We start from the raw sequence: 24,962 nt of genomic DNA, 5'->3' as shown, positions 1-24,962 counted from the left end.
GGTGATATCTTGCATGGAGCCCCAGACCGAGGGTGATTGACCGTCATCTTGAACTTCTTCCATTTTCTAATAATTGTGCCAACAGTTGTTGCCTTCTCACCAAGCTGCTTGGCTATTGTCCTGTAGCCCATCCCAGCCTTGTACAGGTCTACAATTTATCCCTGATGTCCTTACACAGCTCTCTGGTCTTGGCCATTGTGGAGAGGTTGGAGTCTGTTTGATTGAGTGTGTGGACAGGTGTCTTTTATACAGGTAACGAGTTCAAACAGGTGCAGTTAATACAGGTAATGAGTGGAGAACAGGAGGGCTTCTTAAAGAAAAACTAACAGGTCTGTGAGAGCCGGAATTCTTACTGGTTGGTAGGTGATCAAATACTTATGTCATGCAATAAAATGCAAAATAATTACCTAAAAATCATACAATGTGATTTTCTGGATTTTTGTTTTAGATTCCGTCTCTCACAGTTGAAGTGTACCTATGATAAAAATTACAGACCTCTACATGCTTTGTAAGTAGGAAAACCTGCAAAATCGGCAGTGTATCAAATACTTGTTCTCCCCACTGTACATTTCAGATCAGTGTGTCTGTGTGTGTGTCAGTGTGCGTGTGTTTTAATTGGGCTAGGGCTGGTCTGTGGACGTAGCAGTAAGTCATGCTGGTGGAGGGAGGAGAGGGAGACAGGGAAGAAGGAGTAGAGAGAGAGGAAGGAGAGAAAAAGGGAGATGAGTGAGTGGAGAGGGAGGGAGGAGAGACGGGGAAGATGAGGGAAAGAGGGGGAACAGGGAGAGGAGAGTGAGGGAATAGAGAGAAAGAAGGGGTATACCCTGTCTAGAGCAGTAGAAGAGATGGAGGAAGGGAGAGGGAGAAAAAGGGGTAGAAGAAGGGGGTTAGAGAGGGGGGTAGTGTGTGCGTGAGTCATCTCCCATGGGATCCCTGGGGAGGGGGATGTAATCTAAGTGAGCCCCTGGCTTCTCTCCCCCTCCGCTGGACTAGGCCCCACTCATTAAAGTCCTGGCTGGTAACCAGCTCTGTTAACACAGCCACAGCCTTTTACTGCCTGTCTGGAGAATATAAATCACAACCTGGGAATCATATATCTCTGGGACCAACCATTGGCAGGCTGAGAGAGAGGGAGGGAGAGATTGGTGAATTATAGACCTCTCCACCCATGCGTTTCGTTCTCTCTCTCTCTGGCCAGATGTGCTCGCTGCACTCAGAATACAGAATGTACCACAAACACATTTGTTCAGTATTTGGTGCTTTAGGAGCTGACTGCCTCTTTGTCTGCTATAGGCTTACACATGTTCATCTGGTTGCTTCGAAAACTGGGAAGACACCTTAAACACTATCCACATCATATATATACATTTGATGTAAAAACAGAATAATAAGCAACTACTGATGTTGTTTTCCACTATCGGGACAAGAATGAATGCATCCACTGCCTCAGTACAACAATATATTTTGAGCTAAATCTGAAATATCAGATATCTGGAGAGAGTGGGGCTGTGTTATAACATGGTAATACGCCTGTTACTGTCAGTAATACGTGTGGCTGTGTTATAACATGGTAATAAGCCTGTTACGGTCAGTAATACGTTGTTACCTGTTAGAGTGGGGCTGTGTTATAACATGGTAATAAGCCTGTTACGGTCAGTAATACGTTGTTACCTGTTAGAGTGGGGCTGTGTTATAACATGGTAATAAGTCTAATAGAATAGTAACACGTTGTTACCTGTTAGAGTGGGGCTGTGTTATAACATGGTAATAAGTCTAATAGAATAGTAATACGGTGTTACCTGTTAGAGTGGGGCTGTGTTATAACATGGTAATACGCCTGTTACTGTCAGTAATACGTTGTTACCTGTTAGAGTGGGGCTGTGTTATAACATGGTAATAAGTCTAATAGAATAGTAACACGTTGTTACCTGTTAGAGTGGGGCTGTGTTATAACATGGTAATAAGTCTAATAGAATAGTAATACGGTGTTACCTGTTAGAGTGGGGCTGTGTTATAACATGGTAATAAGTCTAATAGAATAGTAACACGTTGTTACCTGTTAGAGTGGGGCTGTGTTATAACATGGTAATAAGTCTAATAGAATAGTAATACGGTGTTACCTGTTAGAGTGGGGCTGGAACTGTGGAAGGACTCTTCTCTTTCATGGATCTTCTCTTTCCTGGCATTGTGGAACGACATCACCCCTTCCTCTCCGAACACTGCTAAGCCCCTCCTTCTGCCATGCCCACTGCCCTCCTCCTTCTCCTCCCGCAATCTGAAAAGGTCAGAGGTCAAATCTGGCCGCAGTGATTGGCTGCTGTAGTTGCTCACGAAGCTGCTCACTGGCTCTCCGGGTGTGCGTTGGCGGAACTGGACATGGTCCATAGAGAGAGAAGAGAGAGGGTTCGACTCAAACATCGCTCCCCTGGATCCCCCTCTAGAGCCTCTCCCACCCCCCCTCTGCTTCTCCTGACGCTTCTGGTTGGTCATCTCCCACCTGTCAGTCAGCAGGTTGAGCAGCCCATTGGTCTTGGCACCGCTGAAGAGCCCGCCCAGCTCCTGTCTGTCATGGGGTGAGAGGAGGTTGGTCTCTTCCTTATGTTTGTGTTTGTGCTTGTGTTTCCTCTTGTGGAGCCTCACCCCTCCAAGACCTCCACCACCCAGTGATCCCAGTCCTTCTCCCCGACCAGAGGAGCCCTGCAGTGGGCCGCTAGATGCCTGGAGCTTGGAGTGGCCCCCAGAGTGGAACTTCGGAGGGGGGACGGCAGGCCTCATGAAGGGGGAGGGTGGTGAAGGACCGTGGGGATGGTGGGGAAGGTAGGGTGATGGGGCGTAGTAGCCCAGGCTCAGAGGCGGGGCATAAGGCATGGCATATGGTGCATAGTAGTTCCCCCCCGCCAGCGGATACCCAAACCCCTGGACAAAAGGCAGCTTGGATGTGATTGGCTCGCTGGTTTTGGCGGGCCGGCCGCGCCTCCTCTTGGCCTTGAGCTCGGCGGTCCTGCGAAGGTACGGTGCGGGATCACAGGGGTAGGGGTCATAGGTCAAGGGGTAGTAGTGATGGTGGAAGTTGAGGCGGAAGATGGAGGGGTAGGGGTGCTGGGGGTAGCAGGAGGCGTAGCGTCGGTGAGACACATGTAGCTGCTGCAGCTTTACCACCACCTGGCAGAGAAGAGGAGGAGAGGCCATATCAGTACTGGATAATACATACAGTCCAGAGGAGAGGCCATATCAGTACTAGATAATACATACAGTCCAGAGGAGAGGCCATATCAGTACTGGATAATACATACAGTCCAGAGAAGAGGAGGAGAGGCCATATCAGTACTGGATAATACATACAGTCCAGAGAAGAGGAGGAGAGGCCATATCAGTACTGGATAATACATACAGTCCAGAGGAGAGGCCATATCAGTACTGGATAATACATACAGTCCAGAGAAGAGGAGGAGAGGCCATATCAGTACTGGATAATACATACAGTCCAGAGGAGAGGCCATATCAGTACTAGATAATACATACAGTCCAGAGGAGAGGCCATATCAGTACTGGATAATACATACAGTCCAGAGAAGAGGAGGAGAGGCCATATCAGTACTGGATAATACATACAGTCCAGAGGAGAGGCCATATCAGTACTGGATAATACATACAGTCCAGAGAAGAGGAGGAGAGGCCATATCAGTACTGGATAATACATACAGTCCAGAGGAGAGGCCATATCAGTACTGGATAATACATACAGTCCAGAGGAGAGGAGGAGAGGCCATATCAGTACTGGATAATACATACAGTCCAGAGGAGAGGCCATATCAGTACTGGATAATACATACAGTCCAGAGAAGAGGAGGAGAGGCCATATCAGTACTGGATAATACATACAGTCCAGAGGAGAGGCCATATCAGTACTGGATAATACATACAGTCCAGAGGAGAGGCCATATCAGTACTGGATAATACATACAGTCCAGAGAAGAGGAGGAGAGGCCATATCAGTACTGGATAATACATACAGTCCAGAGGAGAGGCCATATCAGTACTGGATAATACATACAGTCCAGAGGAGAGGAGGAGAGGCCATATCAGTACTGGAAAATACATACAGTCCAGAGAAGAGGAGGAGAGGCCATATCAGTACTGGATAATACATACAGTCCAGAGGAGAGGCCATATCAGTACTGGATAATACATACAGTCCAGAGAAGAGGAGGAGAGGCCATATCAGTACTGGATAATACATACAGTCCAGAGAAGAGGAGGAGAGGCCATATCAGTACTGGATAATACATACAGTCCAGAGGAGAGGCCATATCAGTACTGGATAATACATACAGTCCAGAGAAGAGGAGGAGAGGCCATATCAGTACTGGAAAATACATACAGTCCAGAGAAGAGGAGGAGAGGCCATATCAGTACTGGATAATACATACAGTCCAGAGGAGAGGCCATATCAGTACTGGAAAATACATACAGTCCAGAGAAGAGGAGGAGAGGCCATATCAGTACTGGATAATACATACAGTCCAGAGGAGAGGCCATATCAGTACTGGATAATACATACAGTCCAGAGGAGAGGAGGAGAGGCCATATCAGTACTGGATAATACATACAGTCCAGAGGAGAGGCCATATCAGTACTGGATAATACATACAGTCCAGAGGAGAGGCCATATCAGTACTGGATAATACATACAGTCCAGAGAAGAGGAGGAGAGGCCATATCAGTACTGGAAAATACATACAGTCCAGAGGAGAGGCCATATCAGTACTGGATAATACATACAGTCCAGAGAAGAGGAGGAGAGGCCATATCAGTACTGGATAATACATACAGTCCAGAGAAGAGGAGGAGAGGCCATATCAGTACTGGATAATACATACAGTCCAGAGGAGAGGCCATATCAGTACTGGATAATACATACAGTCCAGAGGAGAGGCCATATCAGTACTGGATAATACATACAGTCCAGAGGAGAGGCCATATCAGTACTGGATAATACATACAGTCCAGAGAAGAGGAGGAGAGGCCATATCAGTACTGGATAATACATACAGTCCAGAGGAGAGGCCATATCAGTACTGGATAATACATACAGTCCAGAGAAGAGGAGGAGAGGCCATATCAGTACTGGATAATACATACAGTCCAGAGGAGAGGCCATATCAGTACTGGAAAATACATACAGTCCAGAGGAGAGGCCATATCAGTATTGGATAATACATACAGTCCAGAGAAGAGGAGGAGAGGCCATATCAGTACTGGATAATACATACAGTCCAGAGGAAAGGCCATATCAGTACTGGATAATACATACAGTCCAGAGGAGAGGCCATATCAGTACTGGATAATACATACAGTCCAGAGAAGAGGAGGAGAGGCCATATCAGTACTGGATAATACATACAGTCCAGAGAAGAGGAGGAGAGGCCATATCAGTACTGGATAATACATACAGTCCAGAGGAGAGGCCATATCAGTACTGGATAATACATACAGTCCAGAGGAGAGGCCATATCAGTACTGGATAATACATACAGTCCAGAGGAGAGGCCATATCAGTACTGGAAAATACATACAGTCCAGAGAAGAGGAGGAGAGGCCATATCAGTACTGGATAATACATACAGTCCAGAGGAGAGGCCATATCAGTACTGGAAAATACATACAGTCCAGAGAAGAGGAGGAGAGGCCATATCAGTACTGGATAATACATACAGTCCAGAGAAGAGGAGGAGAGGCCATATCAGTACTGAATAATACATACAGTCCAGAGGAGAGGCCATATCAGTACTGGATAATACATACAGTCCAGAGAAGAGGAGGAGAGGCCATATCAGTACTGGATAATACATACAGTCCAGAGGAGAGGAGGAGAGGCCATATCAGTACTGGATAATACATACAGTCCAGAGAAGAGGAGGAGAGGCCATATCAGTACTGGATAATACATACAGTCCAGAGAAGAGGAGGAGAGGCCATATCAGTACTGGATAATACATACAGTCCAGAGAAGAGGCCATATCAGTACTGGATAATACATACAGTCCAGAGGAGAGGCCATATCAGTACTGGATAATACATACAGTCCAGAGGAGAGGCCATATCAGTACTGGATAATACATACAGTCCAGAGGAGAGGCCATATCAGTACTGGATAATACATACAGTCCAGAGGAGAGGCCATATCAGTACTGGATAATACATACAGTCCAGAGGAGAGGCCATATCAGTACTGGAAAATACATACAGTCCAGAGGAGAGGCCATATCAGTACTGGATAATACATACAGTCCAGAGGAGAGGAGGAGAGGCCATATCAGTACTGGATAATACATACAGTCCAGAGGAGAGGCCATATCAGTACTGGATAATACATACAGTCCAGAGAAGAGGCCATATCAGTACTGGATAATACATACAGTCCAGAGGAGAGGCCATATCAGTACTGGATAATACATACAGTCCAGAGGAGAGGCCATATCAGTACTGGATAATACATACAGTCCAGAGAAGAGGCCATATCAGTACTGGATAATACATACAGTCCAGAGGAGAGGCCATATCAGTACTGGATAATACATACAGTCCAGAGGAGAGGAGGAGAGGCCATATCAGTACTGGATAATACATACAGTCCAGAGGAGAGGCCATATCAGTACTGGATAATACATACAGTCCAGAGAAGAGGAGGAGAGGCCATATCAGTACTGGATAATACATACAGTCCAGAGGAGAGGCCATATCAGTACTGGATAATACATACAGTCCAGAGGAGAGGCCATATCACTGGCTTCCAGTTGAAGCTCGCATCCGCTACAAGACCATGGTGCTTGCCTACGGAGCTGTGAGGGGAACGGCACCTCCGTACCTTCAGGCTCTGATCAGGCCCTACACCCAAACAAGGGCACTGCGTTCATCCACCTCTGGCCTGCTCGCCTCCCTACCTCTGAGGAAGTACAGTTCCCGCTCAGCCCAGTCAAAACTGTTCGCTGCTCTGGCACCCCAATGGTGGAACAAACTCCCTCACGACGCCAGGTCAGCGGAGTCAATCACCACCTTCCGGAGACACCTGAAACCCCACCTCTTTAAGGAATACCTAGGATAGGATAAAGTAATCCTTCTAACCCCCCCCCCCCCCTTAAAAGAGTTAGATGCACTATTGTAAAGTGGTTGTTCCACTGGATATCATAAGGTGAATGCACCAATTTGTAAGTCGCTCTGGATAAGAGCGTCTGCTAAATGACTTAAATGTAAATGTACTGGATAATACATACAGTCCAGAGGAGAGGCCATATCAGTACTGGATAATACATACAGTCCAGAGGAGAGGCCATATCAGTACTGGATAATACATACAGTCCAGAGGAGGCTGGTGGGCAAAAATATATGAGGATGGGCTCATTGTAATGGCTGGAATTAAATTAAAGGAAAGGTATCAAACACATCAAACACATGGTTTCTCCATTTGTTAGATACCAGTCTATTTATTCTATTCCAGCCATTACAATGAACCTGTCCTCTGATATCTCTGTGACATCATATACAATAAGTCTAGTGGCAACTTCATTCTACTCCTACACTAAGTTTTATGAAATTTTAATAGGAAGTTGGATTTGATACCTCTTCTAGCTCAGACAGGAAGTTCAGGTGGTCTCTGCTCTGCAGGCACTTCCTCTTCCTGCGGTGTTTCTGCTTCTTCTCCTGCTGGGACAGGAAGTTGTCCACCACTGCCGGCTGCTCACAGCGACCCCTACTGCCGCGACTGGACGCCTCCAGAACGGCAGACTCCGCAGCCTCAAACCCACACAGGTCAAACGAGTACCTGCAACACAAAACAAAAACCTGTCAACTGGATGTACAATGTCGCTGGGCAATATTCACTCACTCACTTTCTCCCTCCCTCACTCACTTAACTAGCATACTATCTCACTCACTCACTCTGTCACTTTTAGCTAAATAACTAACCATGTAAACTAACAGAGAGATAGATACCTGCGTCGTGCGTTGGTTCCCTTCTCTGTCTGGTCAGAGGTGCTGTTGTTGTCCGTCCCTATGCCGCTGTCGCTGGGAATAGTCTCCTCGCTGTGTGATTCACTGATGGGTGACAGCGTCACCTCCTTGATGGACGCCGCCCCCTCAGATAGGTGGGACGGGGAGTTGGCCAGGAGGCGCGGGGGAGAGAGCTTCCAGCCGGCCCCCAGTAGCCCCCTGCCTGGGGGTTTAGAGGGCAGGGCACTGATGGGCTGCAGGCTGGGCATGGTGGCGTCAGAGTGGGGGCCGTGAGCGCCGGGGTGGCACAGAGAGGACAGGGTGTGGGGTCTGAGGAGGAGGGTACTGGAGCTGAGAGGGGGGGAGGAAGGCACTAGGAGTCTGTTGTACAGGCTGGACATGGAGGCAGGCACAGGGGGCTTGGCCCCCCCACCTCTGGGGGGAAGGGTTTGGGTGTCAGAGCGCGGCTTCCTCCCCCTCTTCTTCCCGATATAGATGGTTCCTCTTTTACTGACGTTGATCTGCTTCCCCAGACGAGCCTCAATGGTAGAGGCCATGACCGTCATGGCGGAAGAGATCGGAGCCGAGGCGGACTTCAGCGCCAGGCTGCCATGTTGGCTGGAGCATGATAGGATCTCATTCAGGATGCTCTGCACCTTCCCCAGCTTCAGCCTCTTCACCGGCCTGACATGGGCACCCTCACCACGCTTCAGTTTCAACTCATTAGCATTGGGGCTAGTGGAACCAGATGCGATTTGGGATAGCGTGGTCTTTCTCCTACGGCTGAGCCCAGCAGGGCTGTCCCGGGCCAGAGGGCTCAGGGGGGAGGTGGAGGTGCCCTCATGGATGGTTTCCACAGTGAGCAGGGGTTGTTTTTTGGGACGACCTCGTTTGCGCTTGGCGGGGGTGTGGACAGTCAGACTGTCTGTGTTGGTGTACAGGGGGCTGGAGGGGGTGATGGGGAAGGCAGAGGGGGGCTCACACATAGTTGACAGGGGGTTGCGGCCACTCTCCCTCTGGATTAGGTTGGGGGGGCTTCGGGACTTCAGGTAGGACCACCGGTCCTTGGTCTTGGGGAGGCTGGGGCTGGGGTTAGGGCTGGGTTTTAGGCTAGTGTTGGGGTTAGGGTTAAATATGGGGCTTAGGTTGGGCGGTCTAGGGTTAGGGTTGAGAGTGGATCTTGAACTAGGGATATGGTTGGGGTTAGGGCTAGGCAGTCTGGGGCTAGGGTTAGGATCAGGGTGTTTGTGGGGATCTGTGGCTGATCTAGGATGGCCAACTGGGTTCTTCCTCACCCAGCTCTGGATCATGGCTGATTCCATGTTGGCCCCACTCATCACCCTCACTCCTTTCTCCGCTCTCTCACCTATCTCTGTTCTCTCTCCTATTTCTGTTCTCTCTCCCTTATCTGCTCTTTCACCTTTCTCCCCTCTCTCTCCTCTGTCCCCGTCTGCCTCAAGCTGGCCACCCTCCTCACCCCGTCCTGACCGAGATTCACTCTTGTGGGAGTCCATCTTGTGGGACTCTCTTTTATGAAACTCCATCTTGTTGCCTTCCATCTTGTGGGCCACTTTGGGCTCTGGAGGCCCTGATTTGCTCCTCTCTGTGATGTCAGTGCCCTGCAGCTGTTCTGATTGGTCTTCCTGGGTGAGTGACTCCTGGAGACACCGCCTCCTCCTCCTTTTCCTCCCTATTCCCTCCTCCATCAGCTCAGGAGCACCAAGCGTTGGCATCTCCCTCTCCTCCTCCTTTCTTGTCCTCCCTATGCTCTCCCTCTCTTCTCTCTCCAGCTCAGGGGTCTCCTCCCTCCTGTACTTCTGCCTTTCATCCAGAACTATCAGACTCTCCGCATCTTTCTCTGCCATCCTCCCCCATGGCAACTCAGCATTGTGGGTATTACCCAGAGTCCTCTGGGGGTCCTTCCTGCCATACTTCCTCTTGATGTTTCCAAATAGCTGCTCACTGACCTCCTGTAAGCCCCGTCCTCTGGAGAGAGAGGTCAGGTTCAGAATGCTGGCGTCCGTTACTACAGGCAACACGGGATCAGGGCTCAGGGGTCGTTGGGGAGAGGGGCTGAAAGAGCGAGGGGAGGGGCTTCCTGGGACTCTCTTCATTGGAGGTTTGAGGAAGGAAGGGGCCAGATCAGAGAGAGGGCTCCTATTGGCTCCCGCTGGTTCTCTGCTAGACTCAGTATGCACTGGATTGGCTGGGGATGCGGAGGGAGGTGTGGCCCAGGCTGGACTGTGTGTATGTTGGTGAGTGAGTTGTGGTGGCTTTGTGTGTTGCTGTTGGGGTTGGTGTGTGAGTGTGTGTGGGGGCAGTGGTGTGGTGTGCAGGATAGAGGGCTTGGACTGGTGTTTCGGGGGGGTGACATCCCCAAGTAGTTGCAGTAGCCCCCCCTCTTTAGGTTCTGCTGCTCTGAAGGGTCTCTCATAGGTCTGAAGATAGAAACACAAAGAAGAGAAAGATCAGTACAGCTGCTCTTTATGGAGAAACATCAACATATGTGACAACAGATTATATCCAAAGTCTGTCTGTTGGTGTTTAAGCATTTTGAATGGATAACAAAACAATGTGGTAAAGATGTTCCATGCTGAGAGAGACAGAGACAGAGACAGAGAGACAACGAGAGAGAGAGAGAAAGAGAGAAAGAGACAGAGAGAGAGAAAGAGACAGAGAGAGAGAGAGAGAGAAAGAGAGAAAGAGACAGAGAGAGAGAAAGAGACAGAGAGAGAGAGAGAGAAAGAGAGAAAGAGAGAGAGACAGAGAGAGAGAGAGAGAAAGAGAGAGAGAGAGAGAAAGAGAGAAAGAGAGAGAGAGAAAGAGAGAAAGAGAGACAGAGAGAGAGATAGAGAGAAAGAGAGAGAAAGAGAGACAGAGAGAGAGAGAAAGAGAGAGAAAGAGAGACAGAGAGAGAGAGAAAGAGAGAGAGAGACACAGAGAGATAGAGAGAAAGAGAGAGAGAGCGAAAGAGAGTAAGAGAGGGAGAAAGATATATAGAAAGGGAGAGAGAGAGAGTGGCTCTAAACAGACAGTACATGGTGGCAGACTATCTGACCACTGTGACTGATAGAAAACTGAGGAAAACATTGACTAGGTACAGACTCAGTGAGCACAGTCTGGCTATAGAGACCGGTCGTCACAGACAAACCTGGCTGCCCAGGGAGGACAGGCTGTGCTCACTCTGCTCCAGGGGAGAGGTAGAGACAGAAGTGCATTTCCTACTACACTGTGACAAATACTCAGACCTAAGAGCATATTTCTTTCCCAAAATTATAATTCAATACAAAGAATTTGAAACTATAAAAGATGAAGAAAAATTCAAATATTTATTGGGTGAAAACCTAAAATGTGCAGTTTTGGCAGCCAAATATGTGTCCTCCTGCCACAGCCTGAGGGACAGCCAGTGAAAAATGCAAAGTAACGTTGATAATATTTCCCATTTAGCTTAGTTTTGTTTTGTCTTTCGTACCAGGTCATGTGTCTTCTCAGTCATGTTGACACTGGTCTACTACTGTTGCTTTAATGTATTGTTGTTCTGATTAATATTGTTGTTGTAGCTGTTATTAATGGTAATCCCATGTCCACTACTACTATTATTATTGCTGTTAATCCCACCATTTATTTATATATAAATATATATATATTTTGTGTATATATATACATATATATTTTATTTAAATTTTTCGATATGTATACTTTGACAATGTAAGTAATAATAACTTGCCATGTCAATAAAGTCAATTGAATTGAATTGAATTTAATTGAGTGAGGGAGAAAGTAGAATACACTAGCAGAAGACAAGGGGAAGAGAAGGGGGTAAAAACAGAAGAGCTTCTATCAGGATGTCAGGATGCTCAACCAGTCAGCGGAGGACGTCTGGATAACTGAATCACACAACCCCTAACTCCTTGTTCTCAGTTTAAACATAAATACAGTACACACACTAGTCTAAACACTGTGGTGTGTACCACTAGACATTCAGTAACAGAATGTTAAGGGGCTGAAATGTAAAGAAGCGGATGTGTGTGTGTGGTTTTGTCTGTTATTAGCAGGCTCAGCCTATAATGCAAGAACCTGCCTGATGTAATGAGCTACAGAGATGCAGTTAACCACATCTCTGCTTTTCAGCAGGTACATCCCCCCCCCCCCCCCCACACACACAGCAGCACGAACAAGACAAGAGCCTATGAGAGCCATTTTACAGGCTCTGCTCTTACTCTGCTCAGTGGTTGCAGGAAACAAAGCATAACAGCCATACACAGTCACATCTCCTCTACCACTCTGCTACACAGTCACATCTCCTCTACCACTCTGCTACACAGTCACATCTCCTCTACCACTCTGCTACACAGTCACATCTCCTCTACCACTCTGCTACACAGTCACATCTCTTCTACCACTCTGCCTCTTTCTCTCATTTCCTGTCTCTGTCCTCACTCTCATTCTCCTCATCATCCCATCAGTAGTCAGTGAGTGAGACTAATTCTGCTTCTCTCCTTAAAGAGGAGGGTGAGAGAGGGTGGGACAGTGGGGATGAGGATGAGAGAGGGTGGGACAGTGGGGAGGAGGATGAGAGAGGGTGGGACAGTGGGGATGAGGATGAGAGAGGGAGGGACAGTGGGGAGGAGGATGAGAGAGGGAGGGACAGTGGGGAGGAGGATGAGAGAGGGTGGGACAGTGGGGATGAGGATGAGAGAGGGAGGGACAGTGGGGATGAGGATGAGAGAGGGAGGGACAGTGGGGAGGGTGGGACAGTGGGGAGGAGGATGAGAGAGGGTGGGACAGTGGGGAGGAGGATGAGAGAGGGTGGGACAGTGGGGAGGAGGATGAGAGAGGGTGGGACAGTGGGGAGGAGGATGAGAGAGGGTGGGACAGGGGGGAGGAGGGTGAGAGAGGGTGGGACAGAGGGGAGGAGGGTGAGAGATGGAGAGAGGGGGAGGAGAGAGAGATAGGGACAGGGGATGAGGGGGAGGGGGGGAGAGAAAGAGGGGGGAGGAGGGAGAGAGAGGGACGTGGGGGAGGAGGGAGAGTGAGAGGGAGAGGAGGAAGAGAGAGAGAGAGACCGGGGGGAGAAGGGAGAGAAATGGACCGGGGGGAGAAGGGAGTGAGAGAAGGACAGGGGGAGGAGGGAGAGAGAGAGTGGGGTTAAAAATGAGAGAGGAGGGAGGAGGGAGAGACAGAGGGACAGGGGGAAAGAGGTTGAGAGAGACAGGGGGAGGAGGATGAGAGAGGGACAGGGGGAGGAGGGATGGGGAGGAGGGAGAGAGAGAGAGAGACAGATGGGAGGAGGGAGAGAGAGGAGGACAGGGGAGGAGGGAGAGACAAGGGTGAGGAGGGAGAGACATGGGGGAGGAGGGGGAGGGAGGAACAGGGGGGAGGAGGGGGAGAGATGCGCATCACACACACACACACACACACACACACAGAGACATACATGCCAGCTGATTACAGAGTCATTTTTAGCTGGGTACTTTTTCCACTTAAATTAACTAGGCTACTTTTCAATTCGCTAGTCAGAAAAAAAGTCTGCCGAGCCCTCTCCCTCTAGAATGAGCGATATGCATCTTCTAGCGATCTATTGATAGGCCAGGTGCCTGTCAGTCACAAAGTGAGAGATAACAGGGAAACAGTGCTGGTTTGCCAGTCCAATAGTGTGCAACTGCAGCCCGCAATTCAGGGCGTTCCTGTATGTGGGCATTCCTGCATCTGCAGGAACGGCCCCCCTCGAGCATCCCATTGGTTTCTTCATGAACACCCTCCTTCGAGCATCGCATTGGTTCCTGCATGAATGCCCCTCCCCCTCGAGCAAGACGTCTTTATGCTTGTGTGACACTTTTGAATGTGGGTCAAAAGGGAAATAAAAGTATTATTAGAGTTTTCGCCCCCGTCTACACAGTCTACCCCGCCTTCCGCTAGCACATCAGGCGGGAGGCTGCGACGCCGTGTGCTAGCTAACTAGCTAGCTAAGTGTGCTAGCTAACTAGCTAGTTAGCTAGCACACGGTGTCGCCCCCACCTCCCGCCTGCTGTGTACCAGAGAAAACCATGCCCGACAGGCGGGGACGAAGGACACTGTCTACCGGTCGTCCCTGCCTCCCACTAGCACAGCAGACGGGAGGCCAGGGCGACACCATGTACTAGCTAGCTTGATAGTTAGTGACAACGTGTGCTAGCTAGCGTGCCCGCCTGCTGGTTACCAGAGTCGTCCTCAGGACTAGCTGGCTAAGATTGCAGTGTCCTTTGCCCCTGCCTCCCGAACACCTGCCCTTGTCGTCGTTAACAGAACTGTGGGAAAACAGTGCCAGACAGGTGTGGGTGACGGACACTGTCTACCGGTGTACGGCTAGCTAGCTACCGTTGTCGCCTCCGCCCCTTCTTCTGTGGTGTTTATCGCTGGCTGGCATCCAAAGTTATTGTTCATTAACGCCACCTACTGTACTGGAGCACCCCTGCCTCCTGCCTGTCCCAACTTAAAAATGGACCAATAGAAGTATAAAGAGCGGTTCCTGCAGATGCAGGAACGCCCACATGCAGGAACGCCCACATGCAGGAACAACCCGAATTGCAAATGCACCCTTCTCTGACAGTCTTCTGTCAGTCCCGCCTCTTGGTACCTGAGTGCGTGTGTGTCGTGTGCGCTGTGGTTGCAGCCGAATTTCTACACGGAGGGAAAGAGCATGAATTTGCATGTCCCATCTAATGTGAGTGAATATGTACGTTCCACATAATGTGGTAACGATGAGTTGAAATCCACTTAGCCCATTGTTTTCTGACACATTCATTTAGTTTTGTGTGCAGGGTCCAACTTTAACGACTATTCAGTGCATTTTTTGCATTCCAGTTCAACATTTACCTGCTATTATTGTTATTTTATAGTCATTGAAAAAAATGTTTTACTTTAGTTTATTTAGTAAATATTTTCTTAACTCTATTTGCTTAAAACGGCATTGTTGGTTAAGGACTTGCAAGTAAGCATTTCACAGTATGGTCTACACCTGTTGTATTTGATGCATGTGACAAATACAATTTGATTTGACTTGATCAGTCACAGTCTACCATTGAAAAACGTTGAAAACTCACATGTAAATGTCATGCTATTTGTATTTGAGCAATATGATTGGCCGTTCATTCAAGCACCACCACGCTCCCGCGAGTCACAACCTCTCGAGCAGTGCATGAGTTGATGCCTTCACACAGCACACGCGAGCTGTCCAGAGCAAAAAGAAGCGCCCATCAATCTACTCGCTGAGCTTATTTATTTTTGGGAAGGTGATTTACAAAAGTAAACGTTCAATAGTGAACATATTAGCAATATGCTGGCTACTGTTGATAGTCTGTGTAAAGAAAGATACAAAAAGACACCTAGCATTGGTCTTGGCTAGTCTACTGTAGCCAGTCAATGTCTATTTTGGAATGTTTGTCTTAAAGGGGCAGCATCCTATTTTCAAATCTTCTCAAAATGACATAATTTAGATTTTTTTTTTATACCGCAATTAATACCATGCAATTATAAAGAATAGAGTAATGACCGGCATTGCTAAATTATATTATACAGCTTTTTAATGCATATCATAATAACCAAATGTAGTCTACTAATAGCTGAACATAGAGAGAAAGCATGCCAACCTATAAGCCCTGCATGACCCCAATGCATTTAAGAACTACACCAGATCCGAGCCAGTAGAAATTCTGTTTGGGACAGTAGATTTTTAGCCACATTGGACCCTGTTGTGTTTCATATGCAGTCACGGAGTGATGGCACATAGGCTATTTACTGTGCTTTGATTGACGAACAGCAAGCTTGAGGAGTTTTTCAAAGGTGTCGAACTGACTGAATATAGTCAATCTCATATAGCCTTGCTATTCATACAGCGCATTCAGAAAGTAAATCAGACCCCTTGACTTTTTCCGCATTTTGTTACGTTACAGCCTTATTCTAAAATGTATTAAATCATTTTTTCCCTCATCAATCTACACACAATAACCCATAATGTTAAATTGAAAACAAATTGAAGCTGCTTGAGAGAATGCCAAGAGTGTGCAAAGCTGTCATCAACGCAAAGGATGGCTACTTTGAATAATCTAAAATATGTTTTGATTTGTTTAAAACTTTTCTGGTTACTTTATGATTCCATGTGTTATTTCATAGTTTTGATGTCTTCACTATTATTCTACAATGTAGAAAATAGTACAAATAATGAAAAACGCTAGAATGAGTAGACGTGTCCAAATTTTTGACTGGTACTGTATGTAAATGTGATATTTCAGTTTTTTTATTTTTATGAATTTGCAAACATTTCTAAAAAACTGTTTTTGCTTTGCCATTATGGGGGTATTGTGTGTAGATTGATGAGGGGGAAAAAACATTTAATCCATTTTAGAATAAAGCTGTAACGTAACAAAATGTAGAAAAAGTCTGAAAAGTTTGAATACTTCCCAAATGCACTGTAAATCCTACAACGTAGTTATGTCCATGGTTTCGTATTCGGACAATAAACTAAACATATAGTTTGTATTTTCGATATGAAGTCAATCAGGACTTGCCATACAGTGACGTTAAAGTGAGTGACTCATCAGTAGCCTACCGAATTGCATCCGAAAGAGAGCTGGTCATTTGGCTTATCTGCAGATAAATAATGTTTTTTTTAATGAAGATGGTGAATCCTCCTCACTGCAGGGACAATAGGTAGGTTAGTGGAGAGATAGCCTCACTCTGGTCCAAAATATGATAAAAGAAAACAAATGTAATTGTTTTAAATGCTAATGATACTTATATGGTATTTCCAAATATATTGATATAGGTCTACTGATTTAGTTAAAGTTTTGACAATGAAACAGTCATCTGCTGCTTTCTGTGTAGCAAAGCCCATGTAGATAGCTGAGAAAATGCCTCTTAACAGTAAGCTTGAAGCCTGTGGAAGTCAGCAGACTATTACAGCATTCTATAAAGGCCCAATACTGTCAAAATGAAGTTGTTCCTGTGTTTTATATCATATTGTACAGGGGAGCCTGGATGGCTACTTTTTCTATTTGGCTGGCTACTCTATGTGCTTGTGGAAACACTGACATGCATAGGGACATACAGGCATGGAGAAAGACACATGCATAGGGACACACAGGCATGGACAATGACACATGCATAGGGACATACAGGCATGGACAAAGACACATGCACAGGGACATACAGGCATGGACAAAGACACATGCATAGGGACATACAGGCATGGACAAAGACACATGCACAGGGACATACAGGCATGGACAAAGACACATGCATAGGGACATACAGGCATGGACAAAGACACATGCATAGGGACATACAGGCATGGACAAAGACACATGCATAGGGACATACAGGCATGGACAAAGACACATGCACAGGGACATACAGTCATGGACAAAGACACATGCATAGGGACATACAGGCATGGACAAAGACACATGCATAGGGACATACAGGCATGGACAAAGACACATGCACAGGGACATACAGGCATGGACAAAGACACATGCATAGGGACATACAGGCATGGACAAAGACACATGCACAGGGACATACAGGCATGGACAAAGACACATGCATAGGGACATACAGGCATGGACAAAGACACATGCATAGGGACATACAGGCATGGACAAAGACACATGCACAGGGACATACAGGCATGGACAAAGACACATGCACAGGGACATACAGGCATGGACAAAGACACATGCACAGGGACATACAGGCATGGACAAAGACACTTGCATAGGGACATACAGGCATGGACAAAGACACATGCACAGGGACATACAGGCATGGACAAAGACACATGCACAGGGACATACAGGCATGGACAAAGACACATGCACAGGGACATACAGGCATGGACAAAGACACATGCACAGGGACATACAGGCATGGACAAAGACACATGCATAGGGACATACAGGCATGGACAAAGACACATGCACAAGGACATACAGGCATGGACAAAGACACATGCACAGGGACATACAGGCATGGACAAAGACACATGCATAGGGACACACAGGCATGGACAAAGACACATGCACAGGGACATACAGGCATGGACAAAGACACATGCATAGGGACACACAGGCATGGACAAAGACACATGCACAGGGACATACAGGCATGGACAAAGACACATGCATAGGGACACACAGGCATGGACAAAGACACATGCACAGGGACATACAGGCATGGACAAAGACACATGCATAGGGACACACAGAAATGTTTATCTGCAGAGTCACGGATGGCCATCATTTACAGGATGCTTAGAGATTTCTGGAGAGAGAGCTGTGTGTGTGTGTGTGTGTGTGTGTGTGTGTGTAAGGTGACACTGGAGAGGAGACGGCATGTAGTGAGATAGAATGACAGGCACCTGATACAGACACGGTAACTCAAATGACACAGAATATCTTAGAAATGACCGGCAGGAGCCAATACCCTCTCTCTACATCACACACACACAGTCAATAGTCCCAAATACTAAAATAAACATGCGTTTTAAATCTAACACCAGATAATTCCCCAATTATTCTCTCTATCTATTCTCCTGCCTCTCGCTCTCTGAGCTGTGACATGAGTCCCTCTAACCACAAACTCACCACAGAGATAATAAAGGAAGGATGCATGGCCACTTCCCCTGAGAGGGAGAGATAATGAAAGCTCTCTCTCTCTTTTCCATCTCTCTCTCTCTCTCTCTCTCTCTTTCTTCCATCTCTCTCTCTCTCTCTCCCAGTCTTCCATCTCTCTCTCTCTCTTTCTTCCATCTATCTATCTATATCTCTCTCTCTCTCTCAATTCAATTCAAGGGCATTATTGGCATGGGAAACATATGTTTACATTGATAAAGTAAGTGAAATAGATCATTTTGTTTATTAACAGTGAACATTACACTCACAAAAGTTCCAAAATAATAAAGACATTTCAAATGCCATAGTGTCATATTATGTACAAATAGTTAAAGTACAAAAGGGAAAATACATAAACATAAATATTGGTATTTACAATGGTGTTTGTTCACCATCCTTTTCTTGTGGCAACAGGTCACAAATATTGCAAAAATTGGGTATGTTTTAGAATTCTTTGTGGGTCTGTGTAATCTGAGGGAAATATGTGTCTCTAACACACACACACATTTGGCAGAAGGTTAGGAAGTGCATCTCAGTTTCCACCTCATTTTGTGGGCAGTGTGCACATAGCCTGTCTCCTCTTGAGAGCCAGGTCTGCCTACGGCGGCCTTTCTCAATAGCAAGGCTATGCTCACCGAGTCTGTACATTCCTTAAGTTTGGGTCAGTCACAGTGGTCAGGTATTCTACCACTGTGTACTCTCTGTTTAGGGCCAAATAGCATTCTAGTTCGCTCAGTTTTTTGTTAATTCCTTCCAATGTGTCAAGTAATTATCTTTTTGTTTTCTCATGATTTGGTTGGGTCTAATTGTGTCGCTGTCCTGAGGCTCTGTGGGGTCTGTTTGTGTTTGTGAACAGTCCTAGGACCAGCTTGCTTAGGGGGTTCTTCTCCAGGTTAATCTCTCTGTAGGTGATGGCTTTGTTATGGAAGGTTTGGGAATCGCTACCTTATAGATGGTTGTAGAATTTAACGGCTCTTTTCTGGATTTTGATAATTAGCAGGTATCGGCCTAATTCTGCTCTGCATGCATTATTTGGTGTTTCATGTTGTACATGGTGGATATTTTTGCAGAATTCTGCATGCAGTCTCAATTTGGTGTTTGTCCCATTTTGTGAATTCTTGGTTGGTGAGCGGACCCCAGACCTCACAACCATAAAGGGCAATGAGTTCTATAACTGATTCAAGTATTTTTCGCCAGATCCTAATTGGTATGTTGAATTTTATGTTCCTTTTGATGGCATAGAAATCTCTCTCCCTCTCTCCCCCTCCCTCATCCCTCTCCCCCATCCCTCCTATTTCTGTCCTTACTACCCACTATCTCCATTTCCCATCACGCTCTCTTTAGTTTACCTCTATTTTGTCAGTCCCAATGTTCCTCCGACCCAGTGGTGTGCAAGTACCACTAGCTGACAGTAGAGGGTGGGAGCCAGCTCAACCCTGAACTCCCTAATCCTCCCTTAGCCAACCCTGTTCCTGGAGAGCTACCCTTTTTCACTCCAACCCCAGTTGTAACTCACCTGCTTCAGTTTATCAGCCATTTTATTATTAGAATCTGGTGTGCTAGATTAGGGTTGGAGTGAAAAACTACGGGACGGTAGTTCTCCAGAAACAGGATTGGAGATCCCTGCCCTAGACACTTATCTTAGCCCCTACCCACCTAGACATTTACGCTATCCCCTACCCACCTAGACATTTACCCTAGCACCCGGCTCCTAGGCACTACACACTTTAAGCCTAATCCTAACTTTGTGTACCATATCATAAACATGGTTACAATTCCACATATAGCCTACATGGTCCCAGGTCACATGTCTAACTGCTTATTTCTGTTGTCAAAATGCCAACAGCAGTCTACTCATTTGGAGTGTTGAGTCATATGAAGAGTCACACACACACACAACTTGATGAGTCACAGTGACCACAGAGGAGTGAGTCACACTTTCCACATGACCCTCCGCTTTGACCCCGAGTGTTACATCATGTGGTCCTGTGTAGCTCAGTTGGTAGAGAATGGTGCTTGTAATGCCAGGGTAGTGGGTTCGACTCCTGGGACCACCCGTATGTATGTATTCATGACTATAAATTGCTTTGGATTAAAGCGTCTGCTAAATGACATATATTATATTATCAGCCTGTCTCTCTCTTTGTGTGTGTGAGACACTGTTGCACATCCCAAACTGACCCCTACCACCTATTTATTTAAATTTTTTATTTCACCTTTATTTAACCAGGTAGGCCAGTTGAGAACAAGTTCTCATTTACAACTGTGACCTGGCCAAGATAAAGCAAAGCAGTCCGACACAAACAACACAGAGTTACACATGGGATAAACAAACGTACAGTCAATAACACAATAGAAAAGTCTACATACAGTGTGTGCAAATGTAGTAAGATTAGGGAGGTAAGGCAATAAATAGGCCATTGTAGCGAAATAGGTACAATTTGCAATTAAATACTGGAGTGATAGATGTGCAGAAGATGAATGTGCAAGTCGAGATACTGGGGTGCAAAGGAGCAAAAAATAAATAACAATATGGGGATGAGGTAGTTGGGTGGGCTATTTACAGATGGGCTTGTACAGGTGCAATGATTGGTAAGCTGCTCTGACAGCTGATGCTTAAAGTTAGTGAGAGAGATATAAGACTCCAGCTTCAGTGATTTTTGCATTTCGTTCCAGTCATTGGCAGCAGAGAACTGGAAGGAAAGGCGGCCAAAGGAGGAGTTGGCTTTGGGGATGACCAGTGAAATATACCTGCTGGAGCGCGTGCTACGGGTGGGTGCTGTTATGGTGACCAGTGAGCTGAGATAAGGCGGGGCTTTACCTAGCAAAGACTTATAGATGACCTGGAGCCAGTGGGTTTGGCAACAAATATGAATCGAGGGCCAGCCAACGAGAGCATAAAGGTCGCAGTGGTGGATAGTATATGGGGCGGATAGTATATGGGGCTTTGGTGACAAAACGGATGGCACTGTAATAGACTGCATCCAATTTGCTGAGTAGAGTGTTGGGGGCTATTTTGTAAATGACATCGCCGAAGTCAAGGACCGGTAGGATAGTCAGTTTTACGAGGGTATGTTCGGCAGCATGAGAGAAGGATGCTTTGTTGCGAAATAGGAAGCCGATTCTAGATTTCATTTTGGATTGGAGATGCTTAATGTGAGTCTGGAAGGTGAGTTTACAGTCTAACCAGACACCTAGGTATTTGTAGTTGTCCACATATTCTAAGTCAGAACCGTCCAGAGTAGTGATGCTAGACAGGTGGGCGGGTGTGTGCAGCGATCGATTGAAGAGCATGCATTTAGTTTTATTTGCATTTAAGAGCAGTTGGAGGCCACGGAAGGAGTGTTGTGTGGCATTGAAGCTCGTTTGGAGGTTTGTTAACACAGTGTTCAAGGAAGGGCCAGATGTATACAGAATGGCGTTGTCTGCGTAGAGGTGGATCAGAGAATCACCAGCAGCAAGAGCGACGTCATTGATGTATACAGAGAAAAGAGTCGGCCCGAGAATTGAACCCTGTATTTTTTTAACAACTGTGTTTCCTTGCCCGTCTTTCTTCCATTTAAAGGGGTATCAACCAGATTCCTTTTCCAATGGTTTCCTCAGGCTGTGACCAGGCTTTAGACATAGTTTCAGGCTTTTATTTTGAAAAATTAGCGAGATTTTTCAAAAGTAGTCAGGTGTCCTTTGATTAGTTCCTGCGCGCGAGAGGGGTAGCTCTCCATTTTCTTTCTCTCTTTTATTGAATAGGTTACGGTCCGGTTGAAATATTATTGATTATGTTTGTTAAAAACAACCTGAGGATTGATTATAAAAAACATTTGACATGTTTCTATGAACATTACGGATACTTTTTGGAATTTTCGTCGAACAGAACGAGGCTTTGGTTTTCTGAACACAACGCGCAACCCAAATGGCGTTTTTTTGTTATAAAAGTAATATTTATCGAACAAAAATAACATTTATTGTGTAACTGGGAGTCTCGTGAGTGCAAACATCCGAAGATTATCAAAGGTAAGCGATTAATTTGATTGCTTTTCTGACTTTCGTGACCATGCTAATTTGGGGCTAGCTGTTCTAGCATTGATTGATACACACACAAAAGCTTGGATTGCTTTCGCTGCAAAGCATATTTTCAAAATCTGACACGATAGGTGGATTAACAACAAGCTAAGCTGTGTTTTGGTATATTTCACTTGTGATTGCATGATTATAAATATTTTTTGTAATATTTTGCGCCCTGCAATTCAGCGGTTGTTTAGGAAAATGATCCCGCTAAAGGGATCCATAGCGCAGAGAAGTTAAGAATGCGGTGATTGACAGTCGAAAGCCTTGACCAGGTCGATGAAGACGGCTGCACAGTATTGTCTTTTATCGATGGCGGTTATGATATCGTTTAGTACCTTGAGCGTGGCTGAGGTGCACCGATGACCAGCTCGGAAACCGGATTGCACAGCGGAGAAGGTACGGTGGGATTCGAAATGGTCAGTGACCTGTTTATTAATTTGGCTTTCGAAGACTTTAGAAAGGCAGGGTAGGATAAATATACGTAGGTCTGTAACAGTTTGGGTCTAGAGTGTCTCCCCTTTGAAGAGGGGGGTGACCGCGGCAGCTTTCCAATCTTTAGGGATCTCAGATGATACGAAAGAGAGGTTGAACAGGATAGTAATAGGGGTTGCAACAATTGCAGTGGATCATTTAAGAAAGAGAGGGTCCAGATTGTCTAGCCCAGGTGATTTGTAGGGGTCCAGATTTTGCAGCTCTTTCAGAACATCAGCTATCTGGATTTGGGTAAAGTAGAAATGGGGAGGCTTGGGCAAGTTGCTGTTGGGGGTGCAGATCTGTTGACCGGGGTAGGGGTAGCCAGGTGGAAAGCATGGCCAGCCGTCGAAAAATGCTTATTAAAATTCTCGATTACCGTGGTGAAAGTGTTTCCTAGCCTCAGTGCAGTGGGCAGCTGGGAGGAGGTGCTCTTATTCTCCATTGACATTACATTGTCCAAAAACGTTTTCTACACCTAGGCAGTGTATATCTGAAAGGGTTAGGTAGGTAAGTATATTTTTGGGTCTGATACTGATGTTAGGGAGGCAAAAGTCACAAACTAGTTTTTTTAGCATAAATTGTGGTCCAAAGGATTAACAGATACTCAAATGATGATTTCTTAACAACATTTTATTTGCAGTTTACAGGATATCCACCAAAAAGCAACTACAGTTGAAGTCAGAAGTTTACATACACCTTAGCCAAATACATTTAAAAACTCAGTTTTTCACAATTCCTGACATTTAATCCTAGTAAAACTTCCACTGTCTTAGGTCAGCTAGGATCACCACTTTATTTTAAGAATGTGAAATGTCAGAATAATAATAGAGAGATTGATTTATTTCAGCTTTTATATCTTTCATCACATTCCCAGTGGGTCAGAAGTTTACATACACTCAATTAGTATTTGGTAGCATTGCCTTTAAATTGTTTAAATTGGGTCAAACATTTAGGGTAGCCTTCCACAAGCTTCCCACAATAAGTTGGGTGAATTTTGGCCCATTCCTCCTGACAGAGCTGGTGTAACTGAGTCAGGTTTGTAGGCCTCCTTGCTCGCAGACGCTTTTTCAGTTCTGCCCACAAATTTTCTATGGGATTGAAGTCAGGGTTTTGTGATGGTCACTCCAATACCTTGACTTTGTTGTCCTTAAGCCATTTTGCCACAACTTTGGAAGTGTGCTTGGGGTCATTGTCCATTTGAAAGACCCATTTGCGACCAAGCTTTAACTTCCTGACTAATGTCTTGAGATGTTGCTTCAATACATCCACATAATTTTCCTTTCTCATGATGCCATCTATTTTGTGAAGTGCACCAGTCCCTCCTGCAGCAAAGCACCCCCACAACATGATGCTGCCACACCCGTGCTTCCTGGTTGGGATGGTGTTCTTCGGCTTGCTAGCATCCCCCGTTTTCCTCCAAACATAATTATGGTCATTATGACCAAACAGTTCTATTTTTGTTTCATCAGACCAGAGGACATTTCTCCAAAAAGTACGATCTTTGTCCCCATGTGCAGTTGCAAACAGTAGTCTGGCTTTTTAATGGCGGTTTTGGAGCAGTGGCTTCTTCCTTGCTGAGCGGCCTTTCAGGTTATGTCGATATAGGACTCGTTTTACTGTGGATATAGATACTTTTGTACCTGTATCCTCCAGCATCTTCACAAGGTCCTTTGCTGTTGTTCTGGGATTGATTTGCACTTTTCGCACCAAAGTACGTTCATCTCTAGGAGAAAGAATGCGTCTCCTTCCTAAGCAGTATGACAGATGCAAGGTCCCATGGTGTTT

At 46.1% G+C, this 24,962-nt stretch overlaps 1 protein-coding gene across 2 annotated transcripts in view; it reads right to left on the bottom strand.

Moving 5' to 3' along the window:
• Positions 1–24,962, bottom strand: part of LOC139545259 (SET-binding protein-like) — an 80,011-nt gene that overhangs the window by 8,688 nt on the left and 46,361 nt on the right. For both annotated transcript variants that reach the window (XM_071352843.1, XM_071352844.1), the window contains exons 3-5: positions 7,993–10,427; positions 7,621–7,822; positions 2,121–3,162 (exon numbers count right to left, since the gene is read on the bottom strand). In XM_071352843.1, coding sequence (XP_071208944.1) covers positions 2,121–3,162; positions 7,621–7,822; positions 7,993–10,427 — 3,679 coding nt within the window. The remainder of the gene's footprint in view (positions 1–2,120; positions 3,163–7,620; positions 7,823–7,992; positions 10,428–24,962) is intronic.

The sequence above is a fragment of the Salvelinus alpinus genome, chromosome 19, assembly GCF_045679555.1.
Source record: "Salvelinus alpinus chromosome 19, SLU_Salpinus.1, whole genome shotgun sequence".
Lineage (NCBI taxonomy): Eukaryota > Metazoa > Chordata > Actinopteri > Salmoniformes > Salmonidae > Salvelinus > Salvelinus alpinus.
This window is presented reverse-complemented; position numbering and strand designations above follow the sequence as displayed.